Source organism: Mytilus californianus, unplaced genomic scaffold (assembly GCF_021869535.1).
Source record: "Mytilus californianus isolate M0D057914Y unplaced genomic scaffold, xbMytCali1.0.p SCAF_11, whole genome shotgun sequence".
In the NCBI taxonomy this organism is placed as follows: domain Eukaryota; kingdom Metazoa; phylum Mollusca; class Bivalvia; order Mytilida; family Mytilidae; genus Mytilus; species Mytilus californianus.
In genome coordinates this window covers 46,161,452-46,189,435 of record NW_026262593.1, presented here as the reverse complement: position 1 = coordinate 46,189,435, position 27,984 = coordinate 46,161,452, and the positions used below count along the sequence as shown (strand labels likewise).

The 27,984-nt window shown below is 31.0% G+C and overlaps 1 protein-coding gene across 3 annotated transcripts; it reads right to left on the bottom strand.

The window, feature by feature from the left end:
• Nucleotides 1–27,858, bottom strand: LOC127720178 (uncharacterized). 3 transcript variants are annotated; one of them, XM_052226647.1, is made up of 10 exons: nt 27,655–27,858; nt 16,130–16,176; nt 14,135–14,972; nt 13,118–13,335; nt 11,050–11,120; nt 7,991–8,132; nt 7,203–7,299; nt 2,825–2,929; nt 2,059–2,091; nt 1–362 (listed from the first exon to the last, which is right to left on the bottom strand). In XM_052226647.1, exons 3-10 carry the CDS (start codon nt 14,969–14,971, stop codon nt 72–74), a joined length of 1,794 nt encoding a protein of 597 aa, XP_052082607.1. In that variant the 5' UTR covers nt 14,972; nt 16,130–16,176; nt 27,655–27,858; the 3' UTR covers nt 1–71. The 3 variants fall into 3 exon arrangements, with proteins under 3 accessions (XP_052082607.1, XP_052082606.1, XP_052082608.1); XM_052226646.1 differs by lacking the exon at nt 16,130–16,176; XM_052226648.1 differs by lacking the exons at nt 2,059–2,091; nt 16,130–16,176.
• Between the last annotated feature and the right edge of the window lie 126 nt (nt 27,859–27,984).

Genomic DNA, 27,984 nt, shown 5'->3' with positions numbered 1-27,984 from the left:
TGTATATTTGATACTTCTAATTTTCAATGTCAATATAAAAATAAATAAACTAAATAAAAATATCAGTCTTGTTATACACGTCCTAGACTTCTAGAATCCTTAAAATCTCTTTCCTGCTTGATTTTATCCAGTTCATACATCATTGAGTAAGTAGAATTAAGCAGATCTTCAGTTGCTTTCTTTAGTAATAAAGATTCTTCACCCACCCCCGGAATGTTAGACTTCATACTGCTAGGTAGGGTCATGTCCATATATGACTTGTACAAATCTGTGTTTTCTTTCGTTGGTTTTCGCACACTTGACATGTGAGATGTGTAAGGGAATGGGTAACTGGTAGCCATTCTTTCTGCATCAGCCAATGTCTAAAAATATAAACAGAATTTGTAAACAGAAATTCATAGAATCATAAAGAAAAATTCAATTAAAACTAAAATCTGAGTGGATCCCATCACCAAAAAAGTAAAAGTAAAATTCACACATATTACCAAACAATTATGTATTTTCTCTTGTCCTTATCTATATTACAATTATACACAAGTACTTCCACATAATAAACACAATTGGCATGAATTCATTCTTTATATAACACTTTATAGAACATTTAATAAGTTAATAAATAGGTCAAACGGCCCTTTATGGGTTTGTATGTAAGGTTGTATGCAAACCATTGTCAAAACCACAAAATTGAATATCCAGGAAAATAAATTTTTTGTTCCATCCAAGAAATTTGGTATCCACAGAAACAAATGAATCCAAAGTAGCCTGGATTTGTTAATGGGTAAAATGCTGAACTTTGGTCTATATCTGCAATATCAATGAAAATAAGAACCCAATGAAATGTAATGAGTCCACAGTATGTCCAATGTGATCACATTTTATCAATGTTATATTTTGGGTTTGACCTCGTAATTGTAATAATCAAACCTCCCCAAAAAAGTAAAGATAAATATATTATTTGTATCCTTTTTAAGTTGAGAGATTAATTTCAACTGCCTCTAAATACCTGTTTTTATCTAAGCTGTACAAACTACCCAAACATTGAAACTTTTTTTCTTTATTAATGAAAAATTTGGGATTTTAAAATTTAAAGCTTGACAACTTTGTTAGTAGCTACAAATTTCTGAAAGGTTAAATATTTCTTGATATATATTTTACATGTATGTGTTGGAAGGAATACTTGTTAATTAAGCAATGGAAAAAAACACAGCAAGAATCAAACCAATTATAACAATATAAACAACAATCTTGTAATCCATGCAATTTATCTGTATAACTGAATTACGAGATATCAAACAAACTATTATCATATATAAATGAGTCTTTCCAGAAATTTTTGTATTGTAATAATGTCTTTCACTGACTTTAGAATAGTGAATTGTGAAAGTGCTTTAAGATTGGTTTTTCTAAGGGATTATATTATGAGGATAATTATCATTAAACAATTGACCATCCTTTTAACTTCTATATTGTTTTCCATTAATGTTGGAATTCACTTTATTTACAATCAACTGTAAAATTGGATATAGTCCTTTTTGACATTTTCTTAGCTCAAAAAATTTCTGGCATGTTAAATACATGCAAGTTTTATTACTGTATTTTCTGGAATTACTCAAATTAAATAAATATGTTTAACTTGTGTATGCTTCACCTGTTTACAGGAAGAAGTGATTTACATGATTTTTTAGTGGAAATGTAACAACAACTAAAGACTGATCCTTTCAAACATGTACAATATGTAGGGAGGAAGCAATTTTGCATATTTTTATGCACTCAACAACAGTACAATACTTGTGTGCCGCCCCTAAATGTACATTTGAATGGAACACTTTTAGTTAATTGTATTTCAAATTTGCTTTTTTTTATGAACTTGATTTTGATATGAAGAAGTTGGGTAAATGTCAATGAGACAGCAAACCAACAACACCACTAAAAAGATGTTTGTATGATGGATGACAAGTGATACATGTGATACACAATATATAATATAATAAACATAACTAGTTAACATTTGTAAACTATTAATATTATTAAAAGGAAGCAAATCGTGTCAATGACCACCTTTATAACAGTTTCATGAAAGTCATCTGAAACCTGAAAATAATTTGAATCAAAATATAAAATACTACAAATAATGACAGCATTGAAAATGAACTTTTAAATTGCATGTAATTTACAAATAAACCTAGTAAAAATTCATTTATAAAACTAAAAAAAAAAACAAAAAATTTGGAAATGCAATTAAGTATAAAACAGGTCAGAAGATTTTTCCAAAACCAAAACTAAAATTTAGTTTGTCTGCCATATCTCTGTTCTGAACACCACTGATTCTCAACCAATTGCTTTCTATGGTAAACTCTTCGATTTCAAGCATTAATAATAATTGTTTTTGTCTTAAGTTCAAATAAAGTGACTGTCATTTCATGTCTTGTTGCTACCTTAACTTGTCTGGAACTCAATAAACCAACTTACCTGGAAAGTTTAAATTAAACTGGTGCGTGGAACTTAACAATTACCGAAATGGGTACTTCTGTTCTGAGAAACAAGCAAAACATGCCCTCCTTTTGAAATGTCATGCATTTTTTTTTATCAATCAACTAATCAGTCAAAAAATGTTCTACTACTTTTATCAGTAGTATTTTTTAAAGAATAGGAAAAAGAAGTTTACAAACTCCTGGAAAGTACAAAAATTTAAATTCTAAAATACGAATGTCTGATGAATTAAAACTTTCCACAATCAGATATCTTATGGCAAACGCAAAATTCTGTCATGTAAGCAAAATGAGCAGTACACTCAAAATATTTACACTATAGATAATGAACATACCGTCTGAAGTTTAGATTTGACACCTGTTGTTGCATCCTTTAAACCAACATTTGTAGCAGCAGGTACCATGGAGGGGATGGAACTCTCATATCCCATTACACAGTGCTATAAAATATAAAAGGAAATTACAACTAATACTTAGGCCACCCTTAACAAATTCTTTGTTTGATGTTGCCTACCCATACCTTGTAGGGTTGGGTAGGTGGGTAGGATTTTTTTTTTTGGAAAACAACATAAGTTACATGTTTTATACAAGAAAAATACGTTAAAGTAGGAAAAATTCTTTAAAAAAAAATTTGAAATGATTTGTGTCATAAATTTTTTTCGGGTAGGCTGCTTTTTAGGTGGAAAGGTAGGCAACATCAAACAATTGAAATATTAATTTTGGCCTTATATTCGCATGTGCATGTCATGATAAAAAAAAGTTCATTCAAAAGTGTGAGTCTGGTCAGACAAATGACAGATTTGAATTGTATTTGAATTTTTTTGAAAATATGTATTTTCATAAATATGAAATTAGAACATAGAAATTGCACATATATTATGTGTTAACAGGTATTCAAAAATTGAGAATTTTTTATGACATTATAATTTATCTAATTTTGTAGCCACAATAAGTTTCCTTGAGGTTTTTACATAAATAACAATTGAAGCAAACTTTTATCTTAAAGTACGAGTAAGATGCAGATCATTGTAACCGTGAAACAAAATTCACAAAAGAAAAGCTCTTTATTAGAATGACCTTTTTTTTTAAATAAAGATTTAAATAACTTTTAAACAATCAGAGTCATTTTGACAGAACAAAGAAAAGGCTGGTGTTTAACCCATTCAAGGTGATCGATGGCTCAAGGCATCGCCGACCACACGTCTGACAATGCCTTGAGGCATTGCCATAGCCAGGCCGAACGATGCCTTCAGGCATCATCAATCACGTGATAAAAATAATTCTCGTCTTTTAACACATTTTCCCCAGTAAACCTACATTTAAGCCAATTTGTATATATATATGGGTTTTCAGGAAGCTTGTATATCAAAGTTAAAGAATACCTATTCTGACTGAATTTGATACCTAATATTTACTACAAAATAATGGAAGATCGGTAGTGTCAACAAACAAAATAAGCCGTCGCCATTTTGTACAACACATGTGATGTGAACATGTGACCTTTTTGGTCAAGAAAATGTTATTTGGAAGGTAAGTAAAATTTAATTTCATGATTAATTTGATGAATATTATATCAAAAAATATGAAAAATGCGTTTTGCAATTCCACGGAGACAAAAATCAAGTAATAATCGGACTTCGGTGGGCGCGGTTATTGGATTTTTCCAAAGAGTGCAAAAGGTTGTGCTCCTTTTATGGAAAATCTAAATAAAACTGTCCAATCAATTTCTTCTCTCACTTGCTCTGTGTCAAGGACGCCAAAATCATAGTAAATAATAGTAAAATGTCGTCTGTAAAATTTTAAAATAAAAAAATGTCCAATAGTTCAGAGGACGAGTTTGAGGGTTTTCGGAGGGAGAAGTAGAACTTGCTTGTCAACGGTATCAAATGCAATTAGCTCAAAATGGTATAGGTGATGATTTCATGATCAGTGATGTTTAAAGTGAACTTTCAGACGAAAATAATGATGAACAACAACTGGCAGATGTAAATAATGCCGGTGATGCCCCCAACAATGACGGATGGCACCAAGAATTTGATATATTTGAAAGAGGTCTCCCCCATCTATTCCAACCTAGAAGTAATACAGGCCCACAAAACATATTAGGTCCAGAGAAGGATACCATTGACTTTTTTCAACTGTTCCTATTTGACAACCTTATACAAAGTATAATTGAGAAAACTGATAGTTATGCAAAGATCCAAAAAGATATAAACCCTGACCAAAACAAATCAGCTTGGTCTTGTCCCTCCTTACTTGAGATGAAGGCTTTTCTTGGTATTACTTTTCTCATGGGTATTTAAATCATATTGGTCTACAGATTGCTTGGAAACCCCATATTTTGCCACAGTTTTGGCACGTGACAGATTTATGCAGATAAAGGACAAAAGGAAGGGTTGTATTCAAGCAATTCATGCCTGCTAAACCAACGAAATGGGGCATCAAACTATGGGCATTGGCAGAGTCTGACACTGAATACATGTCATATTTGGATCTACCAGGCAAGACAGATCGAACACTTGTAGGGTTGGCCAGCACCGTTGTTATCTCTTGTCTTGAAGTCCTGCATTGTTCACCAGTTTGTTTGAAAATTTTGACACTGGAGCTTGTGGAACTATCCGCCACAGCAGAAGAGGCTTGCCAAAGGATTTGATGACAAAGAAACCTGTTAATGTAACACAGAGAGGAGATAGTCAGTTTAGGCAAAAGGGGGCAATTGCAGCTACAGTATGGGAAGACAAGAAAAATGTGTCTGTGATCTCTACCATACATGACAACTGCTTGACGGAAGTAAGTAGAATTGTCCAAAATGAAGGACAATTCCAAAGACATTCAATGCCCAAAGATAGTTGCGGATTACACCACCCACATGGGTGGTGTTGACCGTTGTGACCAGTATATCCAAAACTATTTCTTTGGACACAATACACTGAAATGGCCAAAGAGAGTTTTCTTCAAAATGCTTGAAATCATTAAGTTTAACGCCTACCGTCTCTTCCAAATTTCACCAAATCACCAGCAAACTACATCAATGACATTCTTGGAATTTTCAAAATCTGTTGCTACTAAGCTAATCGCAGGGTACAACCGTCAGGGAGACCATCAAACCTACCAGTAGAAATCAGATTGACACACAGGCATTTGCCAGCAGACTTGGGAAACACGACATGGTGTCATGTATGCTGGGCTAGGGTAGCTAATGGTACACAGGAAAAAGGTGTCAGACAAAATATGGTTGTGTTGAATGTAGCAAACACCTTTGCCTGCCACATTGTTTCACAGTCTTCCACTCACTCAAAAATTACATTTCTTTATTGACAGTTACTTGGTTACAATTGAAGTTGAAAGGATATACATAATTTGTTGAAAAGATATTCATAATTTGTTGAAAGGATATTGATAATTTGTTGAAAGGATATTCATAATTTGTTGAAAGGATATTCATAATTTATAATTGTTGTTACAGTTTACAGTTTCATTTATTAATTTTTGAATCAACAAATTTAATGGAGCATCAAATTATTTTCATCATTGAACAATGCACAACCAAAGACAGTGGAAATTCTAGCATCCCATGGACACTGACAAAGATAATTATCTAAATAAATCATAGTAAGTTCATGATTGTCTTAAAAGTGTTAACTATGTCTCACTTAATTTATCAAGATTATTGAAGTGTTAAATGTTCATGTTCATGTACAAAAAAACAAAATGTATTAGTGTGTCAGATCAGCTAACATTTGAATAATATTTCCATGCAGTGGTCTGATACCAAAAAAAACAGAAAAAATATATATGCACATTCATTCAAAAAAGCACATATGAATCTCAAAAGTATTAATTTTACCGGAAAAAATATCATTAGATATCTCCACAAAAAAAAAAAAAAAATCCACAAAAGATCCCAATAGTCAATTTATATCTAAATCAATGCAAAAATACAAAGAAAATATTGGACTAAGAAAGACAACTCCAACTTAGTCAGGGACACAATTTCCTATCAAGTGATTGCATTACAAGTAAAAAAATGACAGACCATTTTCAATCGTGTTTATTCCGACAAATGAGTAAGAATTTTGACTGTAAAGTTATTTTTTCCATAAAACTTTGTTAAAGGAATACTCGAAATTGTTAACTACCGTTTGTAGTGTTAATTTAGCAGATAAAAGGCAAAAATATAAACCGGTCACAAAAAATATGATTTCACAAATAAAACATCATTTTCCTCCCACAAAAAGTTAAAAAGTATCAAAAGTAGGTATTGCCATGTAAAATTATTTATTTTGCAACTATCCTTACATACTTAAATGTGACAATATTGAGTTTGAAACCGATTTGATGAGAAACAACGAAGATACAAACATTTTTTCTGAAACGTCAATTTTTCTCCATTCACAAGTCAAATTAATTCAGGCCAGGCAAACTGCGCGCGGAAATTTGAACAGGCCACACAAAGTCACAGAAAAAAACAATTCAGTATGCAAAGTGTTAAGGATAATGTCAAGACTATGTCAATAGTGCAACTGGAATTGAAATGTATTTTAAAGTACATATCCTCAGGTCTGAAAAACTTTATAACATTTACAACAACAACAAAAGATTTTCAGTACCATCATCATCAGATTTATATAGGTGATTGTAGCCTGTTCTATAAAAAAAACCAACTGTGTGAAAGTTTATATCAAATTGTGTCTATTTATAGTATTTATTTACCTTTGACAAAGCAAATGAATCAGAAGGTTCATACTGACTTCTCCTTTGTGGTTTGACACGATGTGGTGACATCAATGTTGACCTTGGTATACTGACCCTGTAATATAGCAGTTATTTATTAAGTTGCTTTCTCATGTAATCATGATAAAGAAAAAGTATATGACATACAATGCAGAAAAATATATAGTGTTTTATGCAAAAGTATCACATTCACAGAAAACTATTCTAACACATTTAAAATGGTATATTTTTAATGTATAATTGTGAATATGTATCTTTTTTTTTTTATATTTTCTCATTTTATGTATGTATTGTATCAATATTTCTAGTACTTTTTATTCATAATACTGCTGTATAGAGTACTTATTTGAAATACTTCCAATATAAATCACATATTCAGTCAAGGATGATATACTTGACTCAAATTATACATGAAACAAAAAAAATTAAAGTTTAGGGAAACTCAAGTTTCCAGTTATAGCAACAAAATTTAGGGCTATTCCATTAAAATATATGTGGGAGGGTAGGAAGGGAAGTTGAACTATTCAATGTGGGTCATTGGTCTTTTTTCCGTATGCGTCTATTACCATTATGCAAAATTATCTAAAAAATGGTTCTTGGTTGTAGGGATATTTTGAAAGTCCCTTCCTACCCTCCCACATACATTTTAATGGAATAGCCCTTACTTAAAATAACTTTTAATTCAGAAATCAAATAGTCTTATTCATCTTTATTCAACCAAATCCTATGCCATGGCTTAAACTTGTTCAATCTGAATGACTGGTTACCTGACAAATCTAGGTTGTTCGTATGTTGGCTTCTTTTTACTATGATGAGGAATTTCACCCTCAACCTCTTCATGACCAGGAAACAAATGATCTTTGATTGGTTCTGTGAAAAGTCTATCATTCACTTGGTATGGCTTTACTTCTGCAAAAATAAACATCACACTAATATTTTACAACATGTATAGATAGAGTATCTAGTTCTAAGTGCAATTTATAAAGAGTATCTAGTTCTAAGTGCAATTTATAAAGAATTTTATAAACTATATCAATAAAATTTCAATCTTGCATTTTTTATCAAGTGGTTTCTATGCATTGTAAAAAAATATATAATATATCTGCTTGGAATTATTTATTTAAATTATCCAAATTGTGTAAGGGATTATGCAATTTTCTACAATTCTGCGTAAAGCAAGAAAATAATTCCTTTGTTACTATGTTTTCAACTGGCTCATGTGAAAGTTTTTTTCTCTCTTTTTAAATGTTCCATCACATTCAAACATGTTCAAACAACAATGTAAACATCGTTTTTATTTCGCAAGTGCATTTCAAATTTGCACATTTGTGGTAAAAATGGGATTACAAAATAGGTGGTTACGAAATGAATATGCATTGTCTTGTATGAACATGTACATCATAACCATCCAAACATGCTCTGCCAATAAGGCTTGTATAGGCAGGGATACAGTCTGTCCTTCCTAAGTGTTGTTCCCTTTGCAAAAAAATCTATAAGAAAAAATTGGTACTGTAAACCTGGAAATTTTAGCGTCTTTTTGAATTCGCAATTTCTGATGGTCCTATATAAATTTTATTAAATAATATTCAAATGGTACAGTTGTACATGTATCATAAATCAAGTGTTAAAATTAATCCAGAAAATGTTTCAGTCTGAAGAAAGTGAACAGTTACAAAATGTACTGTGTGTTCATCAATGTACATGTAGATTTAAAATTATTTGATGTATGTAGATTTAAAATTATTTGATGTATACTAAGTATAATTAAACTGCTATGTTTATGTTTGCTCGTAAAAACACATACATGTAAACAATTATCTCAGAAGAATTGCCTTATTAAGAGGGAATTAGAAAATTTTAGAAACTACAGCAATTTAATTAATCTTTTGATCCTATTTATCTGTGTAGATACAAGGTGGTAATCAATTTTAAAATGATAGACAGGTGTCATTTACTTAACTGTCAAGAATGTTGTTTAAAAATAACCATATCAATAATTTCCTCTTGCTTGAGATGTCTTTCATTTTATTTCAACAGTCTTGATGAGATGTCTTTCATTTTATTTCAACAGTCTTGAGTTAAAAGTTTTTATTTTTAAAATTGATTTCATTTAGAAATAAAGATTTAATTCGTCTGTAAAACCTTTGATATAAATTGGCACTGTACATAATCCTATTGGTACAGGTTCATGTATAGTATTCACAGTGATTTTGCTAGCGCTCGTCACTTTCGTAATTTACGAAACTGTTTTCAAAATGACGAAAGTATTTCAAATCAATTTCGTCACTTAAATTTGGAAAGTGTAAAAATATTTTCGCATGAAAATAATATAATTCTACCTGTCTACATGTTTCTGACAAGTTTATTACCCTCAGCTAATTAACATTTACAGGTGTTAAAAGTTGTGATTACAGCTAATCCGCTTATCGTCATCGGATGGGTCACTAATCCGGTTAATTATTTTACCCAGTAAAATTAGTCAGTCTGCATTTTAATTTCAATATTTCTCAAGGCCAACGACCACAATTTGCAGTTGGTTTGTCATAGTTTTGTCATTTGAACAAAATTGTTTCCCCCCCCCCCCCCCCGGACAGTTCGCTTTTTAATTTCAATATTTCTTAAACGATCATATTTTGCAGTTAGTTTGACTTAGTTTCGTCAAATGATCTTATTTTCGTCATCTTTGATATAAAACGTTCAATTTCGATTAAAAAGATAGAACTTTATTCAAAACGTTCAAAAATGTTTTCACGTTAAAAACTTCCATCATCATCAACGAGTCAAACAGGTGCTTCCTTTACGATATACTGCGCACGCCTGAAAGTATTCCTATGAATTTAAAGACACTAAAACGTAAAATACGAAATAAATTTAGTGCCAAAATAAATGAGAGAGACAAATATAGTTCTTACTAAGCAAATTGAAATATAAAAATGATAATTTCCTGCCTTTTTTTAAACACGAACCAATCCGTAGATGAATCCGGATTCATTCTGAATTTATTATCTACTTGTCACTTCCCGTTTACATTTCAATTGAAATCGAAAGTAAACGTGATCAATTCTAGATTAATTTACAATTTACTGTTATTGGAATCGTTCCATGTGAATTTGTACAAATCCTTGGTTCCAACTTTATAGAAATTAATTCAAAATATCGATTTAAACGTTTTATAAGGATAATGATTATGCAGTGTAATAGTCTTACAAAGTTCAACAAGTTCATTTATACTGTGATTCTTGGTTTTAAAAAAAAGGAACCCAACTTTTGTTGATCAGGAATGTCCCCTGAAACTAATTGAAGTAAAATTTTGAACTAGATTTTCAGATCTTATATCCTAATATTCATATTTAAGTGACACATCAGTCAAATCATGCAATTACTGCCTAGTACATTAATGCCTTAGTCCTGCAAAGTATAACAAAGATGTATAGCTTGTAATATAAATACATCCTTGGTTCCTTGCTGTTACCCAAAATAATGTTGATTTTCATCTCGCGCAAAAGTGACTAAAGCCCTCAAAATCCTAGCTTAAACCCTGGTATTCATCCTTTGAAATATTTGCTGATGTTTTATTTTTGTGTTTCAACTCTTACCGCAAAAATAGCAAGAATAAAACTGCTGCCAAAATTTCAGTTAACAGTAATTGGAAAATCAACTATTATAGATAAAAAGAACATACCCATATATTATATAACAATAATATAAACTAATGATATACATGCATCTGGTGGATGGTTGTCTCAATGGCAATTATACCAAATCTTCTCACTCTTATATACATGTACTATTGAACAAGACAACTGTCTTTGTAAATCAAACATACTTGTTTCTGCTAGAGCTTCATCTATAGGTGATGGTTCACGCTGTTTTAACTCAAACAATGATTCTGGAGATCTGAAATAGGACGTTTTCTGTCAATTATGTACATTTTAATTATGTGCAGTTACATTATAAAAGAAATGTATGTATATAGTGCCTTGCATACAAGTAGATGACATTTTTGTCAAGGAACAATCTCAAATATCAAAGAGTCGTTTTTTTTGTTTTGATAGTGTTTTAGTGTGGTTTTTTGTTTATTTTTGGGGTAGGGTCAATAATAAGTGTTCCAAGTTATTCAAGTTATTTTCTAAGCTACATATTTAATTGTTGTATAAATAAATTTGTAAAATGAAATGTTTTTATTTTCCAGATATTTTTTTTTTTTAAATTTTGTGAACCTCAATTTTGTAAGGCTACAGATATCTGGTTGTAGATTAGGTTTTGATTTTGACTGCATAGGTTGTAAATAATGCAACTTGATCATACTCAGTGTTCTCCCCAGGATTTTTGGATAGCACCAGGGTAACGCGTGTGGACTTCTTGGTGAAATATTTCATGCAATCAGTTGTGTCTTGTCGCGTCGCTTAGCTCTAGTTACTGTAGTTTTTATGTCTCTTGTTTTGTTTTAATACTGTGGTACTGTGTTATGTAGACATTGATTCAGAAAATTATTGGTAAAAAAGAAGTAAATCAAAAAACAGTTTGTATACTTTAATATTTTTTTAAAATAAATAAATTATGATTCATAATAAAATATTCATCTGAATTTAAAGTAATTAAATCTTTTATAAAATCCAAAATCAATAAAAATAAAATATCATTAAAAGTGAACAAAAATGTTCTATTGGTGATAATCAAACATAGATACAGGCTTAATACTGCCCTGAAATCTAAATCTTTATTTGTCATGAACCATTTAAAAGGAATTCCTAAATCTATAAATTTTTCTTTGGTCTATAGATCTATAAGTAACCATATTCAATGTCAACAACTAAGTCTCCCTAATTTCCCGCCTAAATGACAGGAAGTAGATATAAATAGATTTAACATGTGCTTTTGGATAAAATTTGCAAGAATTAGATTACTTCTGTTATTCATTGATTATGGATATTGATATCCAGTTTTAAGGTACAGTCATGCATTTTATTTATAAAATATAATAGATTGCAATTAATTGTAAATAAACTTGAATATTCTACGTGAACTAACTGGGTCATGTGATATGTACAGACAGATACTACAGTTTGAAACCCGACTATCATGCAATAACTATGTCATACTTAAAGATAATATTGTCCATGGTTTAATCAGAGACATATAATACTATATTATAAGAATTGGGAAATGTATAGTTGTCCATTATACGTAATTAGCCACCTTTATGATGTACACAAAATGTACCTATCGGGTCAAGACACTGTTTGTGTACAAAGTATTTACCGACTTGTCACAGGTCAGTGCTTGGGTGGAGAGGGAAGCCATAAAATAGTTATCTGTGATCATAAAGTTATGAACTCTTAATTAAAACACAAAAGAATCATGTTACAAGTGTTAATGACATCGATTAAATGCAATCAACAAGGTTAACCTCATAAGGTAAATCGATCACGTGGTGTAAACAATCTGTGTTGAACTGGTTTGAACTGGTCAAATTTCACCTGGAATTTTACACCGCACGGAAAAGATTTAACAAGTCGTTTAAAACTTTACCGATTTACGATTTTTTAACTGAAAATTTTAGCACCACGGAGAAAAATTATACATCGCGGTAAGAACGATACCACCGCGGTAAAAAATTATACATCGCGGGCCCGCGGTCCTTTAAGGGCCTGGGGAGAACACTGATACTCCAATCAAATGAATTTATATACTGTGTATTCATCTTTATTCATGGGATACAAATTTTCGAGAATTTTGTGATCATATAAAGTGAACCACAAATTTAAATGTATGACGAAGTACACATTTTCTATTGACTTGTACACAGATAAATCCATAAAAAATCATCTTTCCTCAATCCACGAAAAATGGTACCCACGAAAAATAAATAAATCCACATGTTGAGTACTCACTGATTGTAAAAATCGTTGCAACATTCTTGTCTGTTGATTCGACGAAATTCTCTTAGTTCTTCAAAGTAGCCCTCTGAATGGTCCATAGCTTCCCTATCATTGTCCAGCAGTCCAGATATCCAGTCATAACCAAGAAGATGGCGGTCATGAAGCTGACCAAAACTCTCTCTACTGATAGACCCATCTTTTGATGTCAAGAAACTCACTTTGCTTAAATTCTACAAATAAACATTTACATGTATCGAAAAGTAAATACTTTTGAATTATACAAACATCCATACATTTATAAGGAATTTTTTATATGTACAAATGTATATATAAAGTATGTTCTGAAACTAAAATTATATGACAGATATAAAGTATATATATTCACATTTAAATGAAATATTAAACTATATTGTGTATCTTTCAAATTCTAAAATGTTCATTATGGTGCATGTTTATATCAACAAAAGAATCTAACTTTGATTTTAGGTAGTAATATTAAAACTAGTTAAATTAGCAGTTAGATGTACATTTATGACAATGTACATGTAGCTTATTAACATACATGGGTTTACTCATTGTTGAAGGCTGTACAGTGACCTATAGTTGTTAATTTCTGTGTCATTTAAATTTGGTCTCTTGTGGAGAGTTGTCTCATTGGCAATCATACCACATCTTCTTATTTCTATATTGTATGGTTCATGTACATGTACCTTATAACTTTTTTATTATAAAGTTTACTGCTTTTCTTTGTTTATCTTGTTTATTACTAGTACTGTACTAATTAGTAATGAGCCATTAACAATACAAGTTGACCCATGCAGAAACAATTCAAGTACATGTAATGAACCTGTCTAACATTTAGTTTATCATTCTTGTTCTAAAATGCATTATTTTCAAACAAATCTATGACATCAAAATATTTCCCCTGTCTGAACTGGTTAGATTTTCGCTTGTCAAAAAACCTTTTTTTTTACCTTTGAGCAGATTAATACCTAAATCATTTTCTTTTTTGAGGGGAGCATTTAATACCTTTTTCAGTTGTCCTGGTCCATTAGTTAATATTGATTTTGGTTTTTCAGCTTCCCTAGCAATAGCTGCCACTTTTCTATCATTTCCTGCATCCACCAGTCTACTTTTGTACCTCAACTTAACATCACAATCCTCATCTGATATAGCACCATCAAAGTTTTCCTTCCCTGTACCCAAAACCTCTTCAGGAGAAGTCTGAAGCTTAGATTGTAAATAAGCCAAGTCACTATCATTAAATTTGGAATAGCTAAAGTTGAGCCTTGTTGGATCATCCCTGTATAGTTCACTATCATTTAAATTAGAATCCACTTTCACATTTTGGTCAATAATTTTCCTTCTTCTCACCACATTGGGAGTCTCTTGCTTACTGGATGTTTCCCTATTTTTACTTGTAACTGTTGCTGATTTGGGCTGATAGTTATCATCTGCTTGTACAAATGCCTTCAATGGAGTATCATCACTTTCATCTAAACTGCCATTCGTTTCAGATACATAGTTATTGTCTGTTGTTCCAGAAACAAGACTTTTTCTATATAAAACACTCTTATTATTCATTTCAGCTTTATTATAGGTCTGGTCCATGTTTTTGTCATAATTTGTTTGACCATTGTCCCTGCTGTTTACTTTATATTTTGCCAACCTTTCTCTTGCTTTGGCACTCTGGATCAAGCTCTGTTTTAGAGCAGTTGTTGATGTTTCCAGTTCTCTACTATCATCCTCAGAACTTTTTGAATAATTATTCTGATTTTTCAAGGTTTTTTGTAATTTTCCTTGTCGAGCTTTTAATTTCTGTAACAAAAGCTTGCTTTGAGCTTGCAGTTCTTTATCTATATCCATCCTATGAAAAAATATAACAGTGATTGATGGCTGTTTATTATGAACTTCAAGTAATAAATGTGTCAATTAATGCATTTTAAGAATGAAAATAAACAAATACTGTGGATTCATTTATTTTCGTGGGTATCAATTTTCGTGGATAGAGAAAAAAAGACGTTTCGTGGTATACGTAAATTCGTGGATCGCTGATCACAAAAAAAATAAATAAATTCAGATTCGTAATTCATGGATTTCTTTTTGATTTAGGAGATCATATAACCTCCTTAGTTTGATCAATAATAAAACAAACAAAAAAGAAGGAATTCATTGAAAAAGTTTTGAATTGTCAAAATCCTCGCTTGGTCATTCTAGGTTAAAGTGTTCATTGAAAACTTCTATTACAATAATAGACAGAGACAACTAATTATTTGTTTGTTTTACAATTTATAAATTCTTGTCAGAATTTTATAAGGCATTCAAAACTCTATGATTGAAAGCTCATTACCCTAATCACGATATAATAAACAGTCATATATTAAGTAAAAGGTGTGAAAATAAATGTTCCTGTCATAAACAATATTACCTACGGGCAATATCCCCGTACTTAATCCTATTGATTTTTAATCACCAGTGAACCGAACTATGACACGGTAATTAACAACTTGCAGTTATTTTCCATGAACAGTTTTAATCAATTTTAAAAAGTAAATTATCACTGATATTCGATATATTTATTATTGATTTAATCAAAATACTTGTATCTTCTTTCAATAAAAACACGTGTTATGTTACAATGTTTATCCCTAGTCAACACTATACTAGAACTGCATAACATAACCGGAAATAAACATCCGACTCCATACACATTTCTCGGGATTATTCTTTGTTGAATTCTTAAATTCGTGGTTCGCTGTGACCCACGAAACCCACGAAAATTGGTATACCACGAATAAAAATGAATCCACAGTAGATATAGGAAGATGTGGTATGAGTGCAAATGAGACAACTCTCCATCCAAGTTACAATTTATAAAAGTAAACCATTATAAGTCAAAGTCTGTGTTGCTCAACTGGATATATATATTTGCATCTTCAACATGTTTAACTTTGGGAATTATCCAATATTGTAGACTTACAAAATGTAATTCATGACTAAAATCTTTTTTTTTTATGATCTTACCTGGATGATAATTTTTCACTGCTTACAGAACTTTTTCCTTATTTGTCCTAAAAAAATTCAAAAAATTTAAAATGGGTAAAAAAATTGTTGAAGGGCAATTACTCCTAAACTATATGAAGAGTTGACTGAAAATTTCAGCCATCTTGACATATTGTAGGTCTGGCTGACCATTTATGTTTTTAAATAAAAAATTTCTATCTATTTTTGTTTTATACATGTATGTCATCATTCATTGTCATTGAAAGACAATGATAAAAAATTTTACCGATAATTTCAGCCAGGTTGACTTTTTAGCTCACCTGGCCCGAAAGGGCCAAGTGAGCTTTTCTCATCACTTAGCATCCGTCATCTGTTAACTTTTACAAAAATATCCTCCTCTGAAACTACTAGGCCAAATTTAACCAAACTTGGCCACAATCATCACTAGGGTATCTAGTTTAAATAAATTGCTTCGCCGAGCGCAGCTGGATACAACCGAATTGTGAATTATACCCCTCCCCCACCCCCCAATAAAAAAAAATATTTTTACACCTTTTTTTTTTTGCTTTTGTGCAATACACTATGCTGTTGCGAATTGACCCCCCCCCCCCCCTCCCCTTTTTTTTGCAAAAAAAAAAATATATTCTAAAAAATGTTCTTTTTAATTTCTGAAATCTGAAATGAGAAAAAAAAACGCCCCCCCCCCCCCCCCCCCCATTTTTTTTACCTCCCCCCTTTTTTTCCAAAAAAAAAATCCTTTCCCTCAAGATATGGCAGTCAGGGGTACTACTTGTACAAGTAATCTTTATTTACTTGAAGAAGTTAAAAAAAAAATACTTATATAAGTTAATTTTAATGTTTGAATAATCTCCCCTTAATTTTCTCAAAAATTCACTTGTATAAGTAAATTTATTTTACAATCCCACAAAAATTCTCAAGTTTTGAGATGTAAAAACATGCCTTTAATGATTTTTCCAAGGTTAGCTCATAATTTTTTATTAGAGTTCAATGTTTCATCTCATTAATTCAACAAAGAAACTGATTGCGCAAAGATCTTAAGTACATTGTATTTGTGCAAGGCCTTCAAAAATTGCTCCTTGGGGGCTTGTAAATGAGCAGTGTTCTGAAGATAACAGACAAATGATATTTTCATTGTCCATGAAATTACACTTAAATGATTAGTTAAGACATCTGCAAAGGACAGACTATTTAAAATTCTATTAGAGCAAAGAAGTTCTAAGAATTCAAGAAAAGAAGATAGGATGACTTTTTCACTTATATAAGTAAAAAAATCTGAATGTCTAAGGGACATAATTAAGCCAATTTTTTTTTACCTATACAAGTAAATAAAATACACTTGTATAAGTATCCTACAAATTTACTTATATAAGTATATTAATATTACTTCTTCAAGTAAATAAAAATTACTTGTACAAGTAGTACCCCTGACTGTATGGTCATTATCTCAATTCAAATTTCCAATGGAGTTTGCAACCATAATTACCCATTTAAATACATCATAAAAGTCTTAAAATAGAAAATGACATACATAATCATGCCTAAAATTAATATTCCTTAATCAGCATTTTTAATAGTAACTTCTAAAAATAAATTGACAGCTAATCACCTCAAGACAATACAACATTTCTTTATACATAATTTAAAAGCAGAGGAAGGGAGATAATCCAAACACAAAACATTGTACTTAAAAGTAATTGTCCATTAACCAGGAAACCCTTGTTTTTCCCCCTTTTTTGCCCCTAATTCCTAAACAGTTTGAGCCATTACCCTCCAAAGCCAATCCTAACCATCCCTTTGTGGTATGGAAACTTGTGGTATAATTACAGAGAGATCCATACACCATTCCACAAGTTATTGTCTGGAAACTAGAAAAATGCTTTTTTGGCCCCCTAATTCCTAAACTGTTAGGACTATAACCCCCTAAATCAATCCCAACCTACCTTTTGTGGTAATAAACCTTGTGTTGAAATTTCATAGATTTCTATTTACTTATACTAAAGTTATTCTCCGGAAACCAAATGTCTTCGGACGACGCTGACGACGACGTGATACCAATATAAGACCGCAAAAAAATTTTGCGGTCGTATAAAAATATGTCTGATGACCTCCCCTGCCAACCAAGATGGCCGACACGGCTAAAAACAGAACATAGGGGTAAAATTCAGTTTTTAGCTTAAATCTCTGAAACTAAACTATTTAGAGCAAATCTGACATGGGGTAAAAAAGTTCATCAGGTTATTATTATTATAGATAGAGATTAACTGTAAACAGCAATAATGTTCAGCAAAGTAAGATCTACATGACCAAAATGGTCAATTGACCCCTTAAGGAGTTATTGCCCTTTAAAGTCAAATTTAACAATTTTTCCTAAATTTTTGTAATCATTTACAAAAGCCTCCTCCTGAAACAACTGAGACAAATTTAACCAAACTTGGCCACAATCACCATTAGGGTATCTAGTTTTAAAAATGTGTCCGATGACCATGCCAAACATGGCAGACATGGCTAAAAATAGAACTTAAGGGAAAAATGCAGTTTTTGACTTATATCTCTGAAACAAAAGCAAAAGTATAACGGTTGCATTATTTCATGCATCAATTGTAAATAAAAATATCAGGTGAGCGACACAGGCTCCTTGGAGCCTCTAGTTTGTAGATCTAATTGTGTTGTGTATATTTATAACATTTAAAGTTTCTCACTATGTATTATAGATTACATGAAAATAGTCAAAACAAAATGGTCAGATTTTCTTTATCAGATTATAGACAAAGTGTTATATTCACAATCATGTCAAAAATGATAATTGCAGGGTTTCCCCTGGGTAAATTTTCTTTTTTCATCAAAACAACATATTGTTGAAACTTTTAATTTTTTCACCAACTAACATTATAAACATATTTCTTCTTATAAATTTTTCCGTCTTTCTAACATGTTCTTACAAAAAAAAAACAGGTTACCACATAAATATTGTTATAATTGTCTATTATAAATCTAAATAACTTTTTTTGAAATTTACATAGTAATTCAGTTAAAGGTGCACTAGCTGTCAAATTCATGTTCACCGATTTGACTCATATCCTCATATTTGATTTAAAACCATGTAAAACATTTATCCAAATTATAAAAATTCTAAAATAAACAATTTCCAGGGCATGGGGTCAATGTAGCTTCGCTTTGTGTGTATTTAAGTCTTGATGCCATCTAATTAACTATCGAGTTCACCTCTGAAAACCTCTGATGGTCATATAAGCAATATAAACATAAATATAGATATAAAAAGAAAGTGAACCTTGTTCAATTGGATTTTTCTAGGTCTGTTTAATTTCATATTTTAAAAAGATTAAAAATATATGTTAATCATCGTTTTTACCTGTACAAGAACATGAAGAATGATTTTTTGTGGATTGAATCAGTCAATCAACATGAATTGATCAAAAGATTTACCTTTGTTTCACTTTCAATGTTGACATAATTTCATTTAAATAACCGAACATGCACAATGCATGCGTGATCCATCTCTAGATAAGGGGTTAAATTGAAGTTTACATGAATACAGATTGCAAGTGAATAATTCATCATCAATGTTTCTTAGCTTAATTTGACAAAATTGAACCATACCGGCTGCTAAAAACAAATTATTATTTCATTATTTCGCTTTCATTAATGATAAAAAATAATTAAATCATACTTTAGATTTTTTATATATATCTCGTAGCTAGCTATAGTGCCCCTTTAACCATGTTAACATGTTTAACAATCACTAATAACAAAAGTTTCCGCTGGCGGTCGCCATTTTTTGCATTTTATGAAAAAATAAAAGTTGTGCCGATCGAAATTCATTATTTGCAAAAGAATTTGGCGAAAGAAATACAATGTATAACAATTCTATTAAAACATAATTATGACGCTCAACTTCTTTAGAGTGGAAATTTTAATTTTACATAAAACAGCTTTTAAAGCATTGTTTCCAAATGTTATGTTGACAGTTGTTTTCTAGATGGAAGCATTTACAGAGGATCTCAACTATTTAAAAATTCTTGAGTGAGTGATGAAAAACATGAGACAATTCTTGAAATGACTTCGACCATTGCATCAATCGCTTCTTTATATTGTAGGTTTTTTTCTCCAAATTTTGCAAATTTTTGCTGTCATACTGACTTAAGTTTGATATTTACTCGTTATTAACAGGTATATTAGTATAAAATTCATTACAATGTGAGAGATTTCATCTGAAAAAAATTATATAAAGAAGAATAAGAATTAGTTCAGCTAATTTTAAAAGATTGAAATTCATAATTTATAATTACATGAATGAATTGATCCTTTTGTTTGAATAATCCCCCTAATTACAGGTTATAAAACTTCCAATGGAGTACAATTTAAAACATAGGGCAATATGTGTCGGTTAGTGTATGGAAAGGTATATACAATGAAATTTAGAGCGAGGGGCTTGCCCCGAGCTCTTAATTTCATAGTATATACCTTTCCATACACTATCCAATTTAGCACATATTTACAACTTAAGTAATCCTGTAGTTAGTCTATTGATATGTTTTGGCTGACTAGGTGTAGCTCATGTACGTAGTTTTGTAAATCTACTCACTAGTATCATGGTAAAATATTGAATCTAGAATGAAAAGATGGTAGCTGCTGGTGTAAGTATGTTTTTTGACATAAAACGGTGTTTTACTATTCATGTACTTCTTCACATGGTAAGATGACAAAATAAATTGACCAAAAGCAGGCAATAATTAAATTGCAGTGGAAGCTTTACATTCTTGAAAACATTTTTTCAATTTCAACTAAAAACTAAAACTATAATAAATTTTACACATATATATAGTTTGCACTGGCGGATCCAAAAAGGGGGAGGGGGAGTTCAGGAGGGGGATGGAATACGCCCTTTTTGTGATGATCAATGCTTTTGAATGAGGACATACAGTTGGAGTGTTGGACCCCCCTTTTATCTTAGGTTGAAACCCCTTTTAAAAATGACTGGATCTGCCCTGGTATGTACCCATAGGTAGTCTAGTGGATAGTTTACATGCATGAAATATTTGTCACTGGACATTAAGCAACCAATTATCAATCAATTCATGACGAAATATATCAAATTGCTGTAATTTTCCTTCACAAGGTTTCATGGTTCACTCTTTTTTGTGTACAAAGTAATTGCATGGAAGATAAATGATTACAATTTTCAGATGGCATTGTACTCTAATCAAGGTATAAAAAAAACATATGTGTTACTCTTTATTTAAATGAAAGAAACTTTTAATCGTCAAAAACATTTTTAGATCCAAAGATTAAATAGTAGGATGTTTAAAAATCAATTTGAAAACTAATTACAAACTATTTAGTTTAATTTGGAACACAGCATGCGCATTTATTTCAAAATAGCCAGTAGCAATTTTTGTTTTAATATCTTGATTACGATACAATGAAATCTTACCCTTGTGGTCATTCATGCGTAGTTACTTAGTACATGGAAAAAGTATGTACTATGAAAATTAGAAGGCAAATATAAGCAATTTGATTGGACGAGAAGATGTAAGTATGTGCTAAAATGAATTAAATCCCAAACTTAAGTAGACATAATTGAAATCAAAACATAGTCTGTGTCTCATTCATTAAAAGTATTTGATCATCTGATTAGTAAAAACAAGAAGGTTGTTGACAATTCTTTGTTCTCTATTCAAAATCATAAACAATAAACATTTCATTGTCAAAATGGGATACCTATATCTATAATCAAACAAAAATTTTAATGCATTGGTTCATTGTCAAAACGTTTTTGTATTCTTTCTTAATTTTGATGTCATACCATTTAACAGTGTCTTCCCTAGAAAATTTTTCATGCATGGTGGGTCCATGGTCAATTTGCAACGCGGCGTGCAACGTTTCTTTTTCAGAATTAGTTACACTACATAATTCATATGTTTAAAGCCATATACCAATCTAATTGTTTTATTACAGGCACAGCAATTCATACAAGTCATGGAACTTTAAAGTATTTATTACGAATGAGAGGAATTAATGAAAGACCTTATAAACAATAATAAAAATAATCCAGTCTGCAATAGTTATTTACAAATTAATGTCATGTACACATTATTTTATTGATATCTTCCTCTGTTTCAACTTTCCAAAGGTCAACACACATTTTTCTAAATCAAAATCTTCCTCCTTTGGTCCTTCAATTGATATATATGCATTCTTTTTGGCATAGTCTGTTTCTCAAAGGTGTTTTAACTGTTTAAACATGAAAAACACCCTTCACAATCGGCTGTTGAAACTGGCAAAACAAGACCTTAGACAGACAAGGATACAAAGTTCCAAGACTGGCAACTTTGTTCATTTTCTGCCTAAATGTTATGTCTTTACATTCTTTCACTAACTGTGTCCTCATTTTGCTGATAGAATGGTTTCAGCATCAACAGCAAGTTGTTAAATAAAACTTTGAATGTCATCATTGCTTCACAGAGATTTTACAGGAAAAAATAAAAAAAAATTATTTGCGTTTATTACAGAAGTCGTCAACATGGTCAATGAAGAATACCTGACATACGGATGACATAATTTTGGCAATTACCTGTTTGGAAGCTAAGCTGGCATTTTATTTCATGACAATTAACTTTTTTTTTTAAATACATCCCTGTCCGATTTATTCCTATCTTGCTGAAGTGAAAGAAATTTAGCCCCACTTGTGTAAATAACGGCAAATGAATCCGCTACACTTCAGCTTGTGACCCATCGAAATAAAAATAGAACAACACAAGTTTATTAAAAACAATATTTCCGTAAATAACTACGTATGTTTTGAAAGTTTTTCTATCAAATCTTTTAAATATTTCATAAGACACGTCTTTTTCTCTGCCCGGTGATGTGTATTCTTTGATATAATCAATCAACCGCGACTAATCTAAAAATAACTGATTGTTGTGACCAATCAAAAATAATTCATCGATGTAAATATAGCTGATGAAAAAACTGCAAAACTTTATTAAAAAAAAGTTTTGTCATTCTCTGTGAAATTACGATAGTTTTATTTTATAATCATGATAATACGAGAGATTATACCAAATTTTAAATTTCTACTTTTTAAAGATCGCAGTAAAATAACGAGGTCAAACACCCGTTTTAAGGTGAAATTTATACTGGAAAAGGTTAAACTTTTTATTTATCACAGAAAGATATGCATTGGAGATTAATTTGACGATTTATTTATCAGCTAACTGGCAACTTTTATTATGTAACCGAAGTCTCGATGTATAACCAACTAATCAAGAAGGTTGTAAAATCCTGGCACGCGCGATGTGATGCATCCAATTATCAGTCATATGAGTTTAAAACACCTGTGGAGTGTTGTCACTTGTCACTTCACTTTCAAAATATCGATAATAAATATTTTACACAGTTATAATTTTCACACATAGCGGGATGCATTGCGGCAATGATGAAAGCATGGTGGTCGAAATTTATGCATAGCGGTACCGCAATGCTTGAATAGCCTAGGGAAAACACTGCATTATGACGAATCAACAGTTTATATATTCTACTCTTAAATTCTAACTCTTATTGAAAAGTAAGCTTTAAGCAATTTTATTACAAATAAGCTTACAACTTCATTGTAGTACAGAACTTAACTTAGGACTAAAAGTATTTTCCTATTTTGAATCTAATTTCTTATCTTTAACATTTTTGTGTTTAATATAAATGGTCTTAAATTATTGACAAGCATTGAAAGTCATTTATTTCAAAAGCTGGAAAATCAAATAGTAAAATTTGTTAAATCTGGTTAAAATAAGGAATTATTTGAATCTAGAATTATTTTTAATTCTGGAAAATTGATGAGAAATTTATGATGAAAACTAACCCAACTAAATAGGGTTAGCCATGCGCGCATCATACATTTCTAATCAATTTTCCAGAATTCAAAATTATTCCAGATTCAAATAATTCCTTGTTTTAATCATAATGCAGCTTGAGACAACAGATCTAAATAAGGTATTGGTACTGTACATGTATACCTAACAACAAAATTATTTTCATTTACCTGTGTTTTAAGTTATCGCAAATGGATGGTATTTTTGTTCGAGCATATTGTTTTTCTTTAATTGTTTAACATTTCTTACCGATATAACATGTTACTTTTATTATTCTTCCCTTAGTTTATTTATTCTGTATTCAAAATTATTTATTTTGTAAAAATATTTCCTTTCTCTATTGGTACTGTACAGGTATACCTAACAACAAAATTATTTTCATTTACCTGTGTTTAAAGTTATTGCAAATGGATGGTATTTTTGTTCAAGCATATTGTTTTTCTTTAATTGTTTAACATTTCTTACCGATATAACATGTTACTTTTATTATTCTTCCCTTAGTTTATTTATTTTGTATTTACATTGTGTCATAGGTCAAATTTATTTGTTCAGTGTATGTTCAATGGTGTTAATATGTCCTTTGATTGAGTTAAGCTATTTCAGTTGATATTTTATAGTGTGTCTTTCTATGTTGTGATGTTACACTATTGTTTCAGAAAAAGGGTGAAGGTTTGGTACCATTTAAACGTTTAAATCCGCTGCATTTGTTTGCACCTGTCCTAAGTCAGGAATCTGATGTTCAGTAGTTGTCGTTTGTTGATGTGGTTCATAAGTGTTTCTCGTTTCTCGTATTTTATATAGATTAGACCGTTGGTTTTCCCGTTTGAATGGTTTTACACTAGTAATTTTTTGGGGCCCTTTATAGCTTACTGTTCGGTGTGAGCCAAGGCTCCGTGTTGAAGACCGTACTGTGACCTATAATGGTTTACTTTTATAAATTTTGACTTGGATGGAGAGTTGTCTCATTGGCACTCATACCACATCTTCTTATATATATTTGATAAACTCTCAAATAATAGTTATACATATACATGTACATTCTATTTTATAAGTACTACATGCACACAGTTCGTGAAAACTTATTTTGACCCGTCGGTCATGGGACCGACAACACATGATTATTTGTCAGTCCTACAAAATTTTAGCCAGTCCTACAAAATCTGTCAATTTTATCCTGAAATAAAATTAATAACATATTTTATCGAAAAATAACTTTATTAATATAAGTTTTATTCTTTGCACCCACAGGCAAATTAACAATGAAGGACCAGTTCATGTCTTCTGATTGTTCTTATTTAAAGTCATCTTCACTATCCATTTCATCATCTGAATCACTTTCTCGGCCGTTACAGTATTTGTTTGCTCCATTGTAGGGTTCAATCGCCTATTGTTTGCCAGGGATGGCTCTTATGTACAAATTTAGTAGGCCACATGTAGATGGCCGCTTTGGTTTGTTTATAATAAATCCGTAAACCAGTACCGGAAATTGGCAGCGGGTACATCTGATAACCAATGTAAACACTTATTGGAAACAGTTGCGGTACATCTAATAACCGATGTAAAAAAGTGCTGAAATATGCACTACAACGGCCGTTTTTACATCTGTCATCGGGACCAGGCAATAGCCTTCAAAATACTGGTCCGAGCCTCATTTTGACCGACAGGACAGACCATTTTCGCAAAACTCTGCATGCATCTGTCTGTTTTCATTAAAACTAGGTTTTACTTCATCAAACTATTTTACTAAAGTAATCGAAATATGTAATCGAAAAGTTATATCCTAATTTTTGCTGTAATCGATTAAATTATGATTACAATATTAATGTACATGTAATCTAAATGTTGTTGATTACAGATTACTGTTGATTACAATCAATTACGATTACCCCATGTTATGAAATGATGTAGTTAAAAGGCGTCACATGTCACCTTTTAATAACAACTTTGCAACGCACTTGTTTGAAGCATAATTTTACGTCTCCTCCTTTTCTTTTTAAACGATGCTGAACAGAAACTTTGTAATGACGAAAACTGTTCAAAAGCAAGAAAAATCTCTGACTTTATAAACATGATAAACTTTTTCAGTTTACTTTGATAGAAATAATTAATATTGATTTGAAGTGTGTTCCAGTACAAATGTTTTGGTGACACACTTGTTTCAAGCACACGTCTCGACATTTTCTTTTTACGAGTCATGAAATGAAAACTGTTGCTACGAAGAAATTTATTCAATTGTAAGAAAAATCTATGTCTTTATCCTCCAACTAGACAGGAAAATATATATCTGATAAAGTTATTAATCATTGTTAAAGATGAATCTCGTGTTCCCAGAAGTAAAAAAAATTATGATGTCATGATCTCTTTTTCAATTTTATAGTATCTTTTGGGAAGTAAAGTATGTTTAGTGATTATTTATTACAATGTAGATTAAAATAAAGGATTTGAAGAATTATCAAAGACAGCAATGGGTCAAACTGATTTTTTTTTTGTTAGAAAGGGAAATTGTAAGAAAAATAAGTTTATGTTAGTTGGCGAAAACAAATTTGAAAATGGTGAAAATATATTGTTTTGGCTAAGGAGGTGGCGAAAAAGAAAATTAACCCAGGGGAAACCCTGCTATGAACAAATATATACAGTTTATACTTTTTAAAAGATACTGTTAAATTGTAATATACAATGTACATTTTTTTGTAGGTCGATCATAAATTCATCATTTTTGACATCTGCCTGGTTCATCTTCTATCAGTTTGTCCCATACTTCCTGTCTTGTTGAAGGATTAATGCTAAGATCAGAAACTTTTCTTACTTTTTGATATTTTTCTTTATTACAATAGTTTACTTTTCCGCACCATCGTTAAAAGAAAAAGTTGAGATGTAAAACTATGCTTCAAACAATGTGCCTCGCTAAAATGATAGTAAAATACCCATGTCAATAGTCAAGCTCATTTGAGATTTTTCTTGTATACCTTTTCTTCACAGAGGTGCAAAATAACATATCAAGATAATCATGATAATATTTCATATGGGAGACAAGTAACTAAATGGACACTTGTCAGGCAAGCAATCTTTTTTAAACAATTGTCATTCATGTCACTACTGACACTAGTTACACAGAATAGTCTGAGTAGGTGAAAATTTAATCCAAATAATTATGACGTAAGCAACTGTAAGGCGTCAAAGCAAAAAGTAGTATAGCCTTTCAAGATCTCATAATAATTTGGACTAGTATTAAAAATTATGCAGTTACCATTGTTAGACAATAACAATGAATAAATTATTAACACATTTAAATAAAATTCTTGCGACAAGTAAGATACTGAGATTGAAATTACACCTTCTTTCAAAATACTTCCAAATAATTAAAGTACATGTAGAGTAAATCTGGCTGACAAAGGGAGATAACGCCACCCCAATTTTGTTTACCCATGAGGATACAAGAAAACAAAATACTTTTGTAAGAATAACACCTAACAAACTAATGCCAATACTTTTTTCGTCTTATATGCTATTTTAATTAATGCTTTGAAGCCTTCTTGCGACCATCAGCAGACGTCGTGATCATCTGGACGAAAAATGAACAAGTTTGTGCATGTTATTTTGCTTTGCTTTTAGTAAGTTTTACTTAGCGTACGTGGTTACCTGGTTGTTTCTTTCAAATGGAACTGTCAATCCAATTGAGATTTTCTAAAATGGTGCTATATTTAGTTTGTAATTCTATCTACTGTTATTGTTTGACAAATAAGAAAACAATTTGATGTAACTGATAAATATTCTCCACATTTAACCTCTGTTTTCGAAATTGTCCACCATCTTGGCCGCCGTACAATTTCCTATTTTTGATTGGTGTAATTGAAATTGACTATAATAAACGCAACGGATCCGGGTCCATTCAAGATCTGGAAAAGAAGATCTTTATCATACACATGTTTATGATCATGTTTGTTACATGATGATGATAGCAATAATTAA

Bases quoted from the DNA above. Each gene is read 5' to 3' on its own strand.
- LOC127720178 (XM_052226647.1), bottom strand. From the start codon at position 14,971: ATGGATATAGATAAAGAACTGCAAGCTCAAAGCAAGCTTTTGTTACAG. The intron at 11,121-13,117 runs GTGAGTACTCAA...GTCCTATTTCAG, and splicing joins TGCAACGATTTTTACAATCA to ATCTCCAGAATCATTGTTTG. The intron at 8,133-11,049 runs GTATGTTTGATT...TTATTTTTGCAG, and splicing joins TGAAGCTCTAGCAGAAACAA to AAGTAAAGCCATACCAAGTG.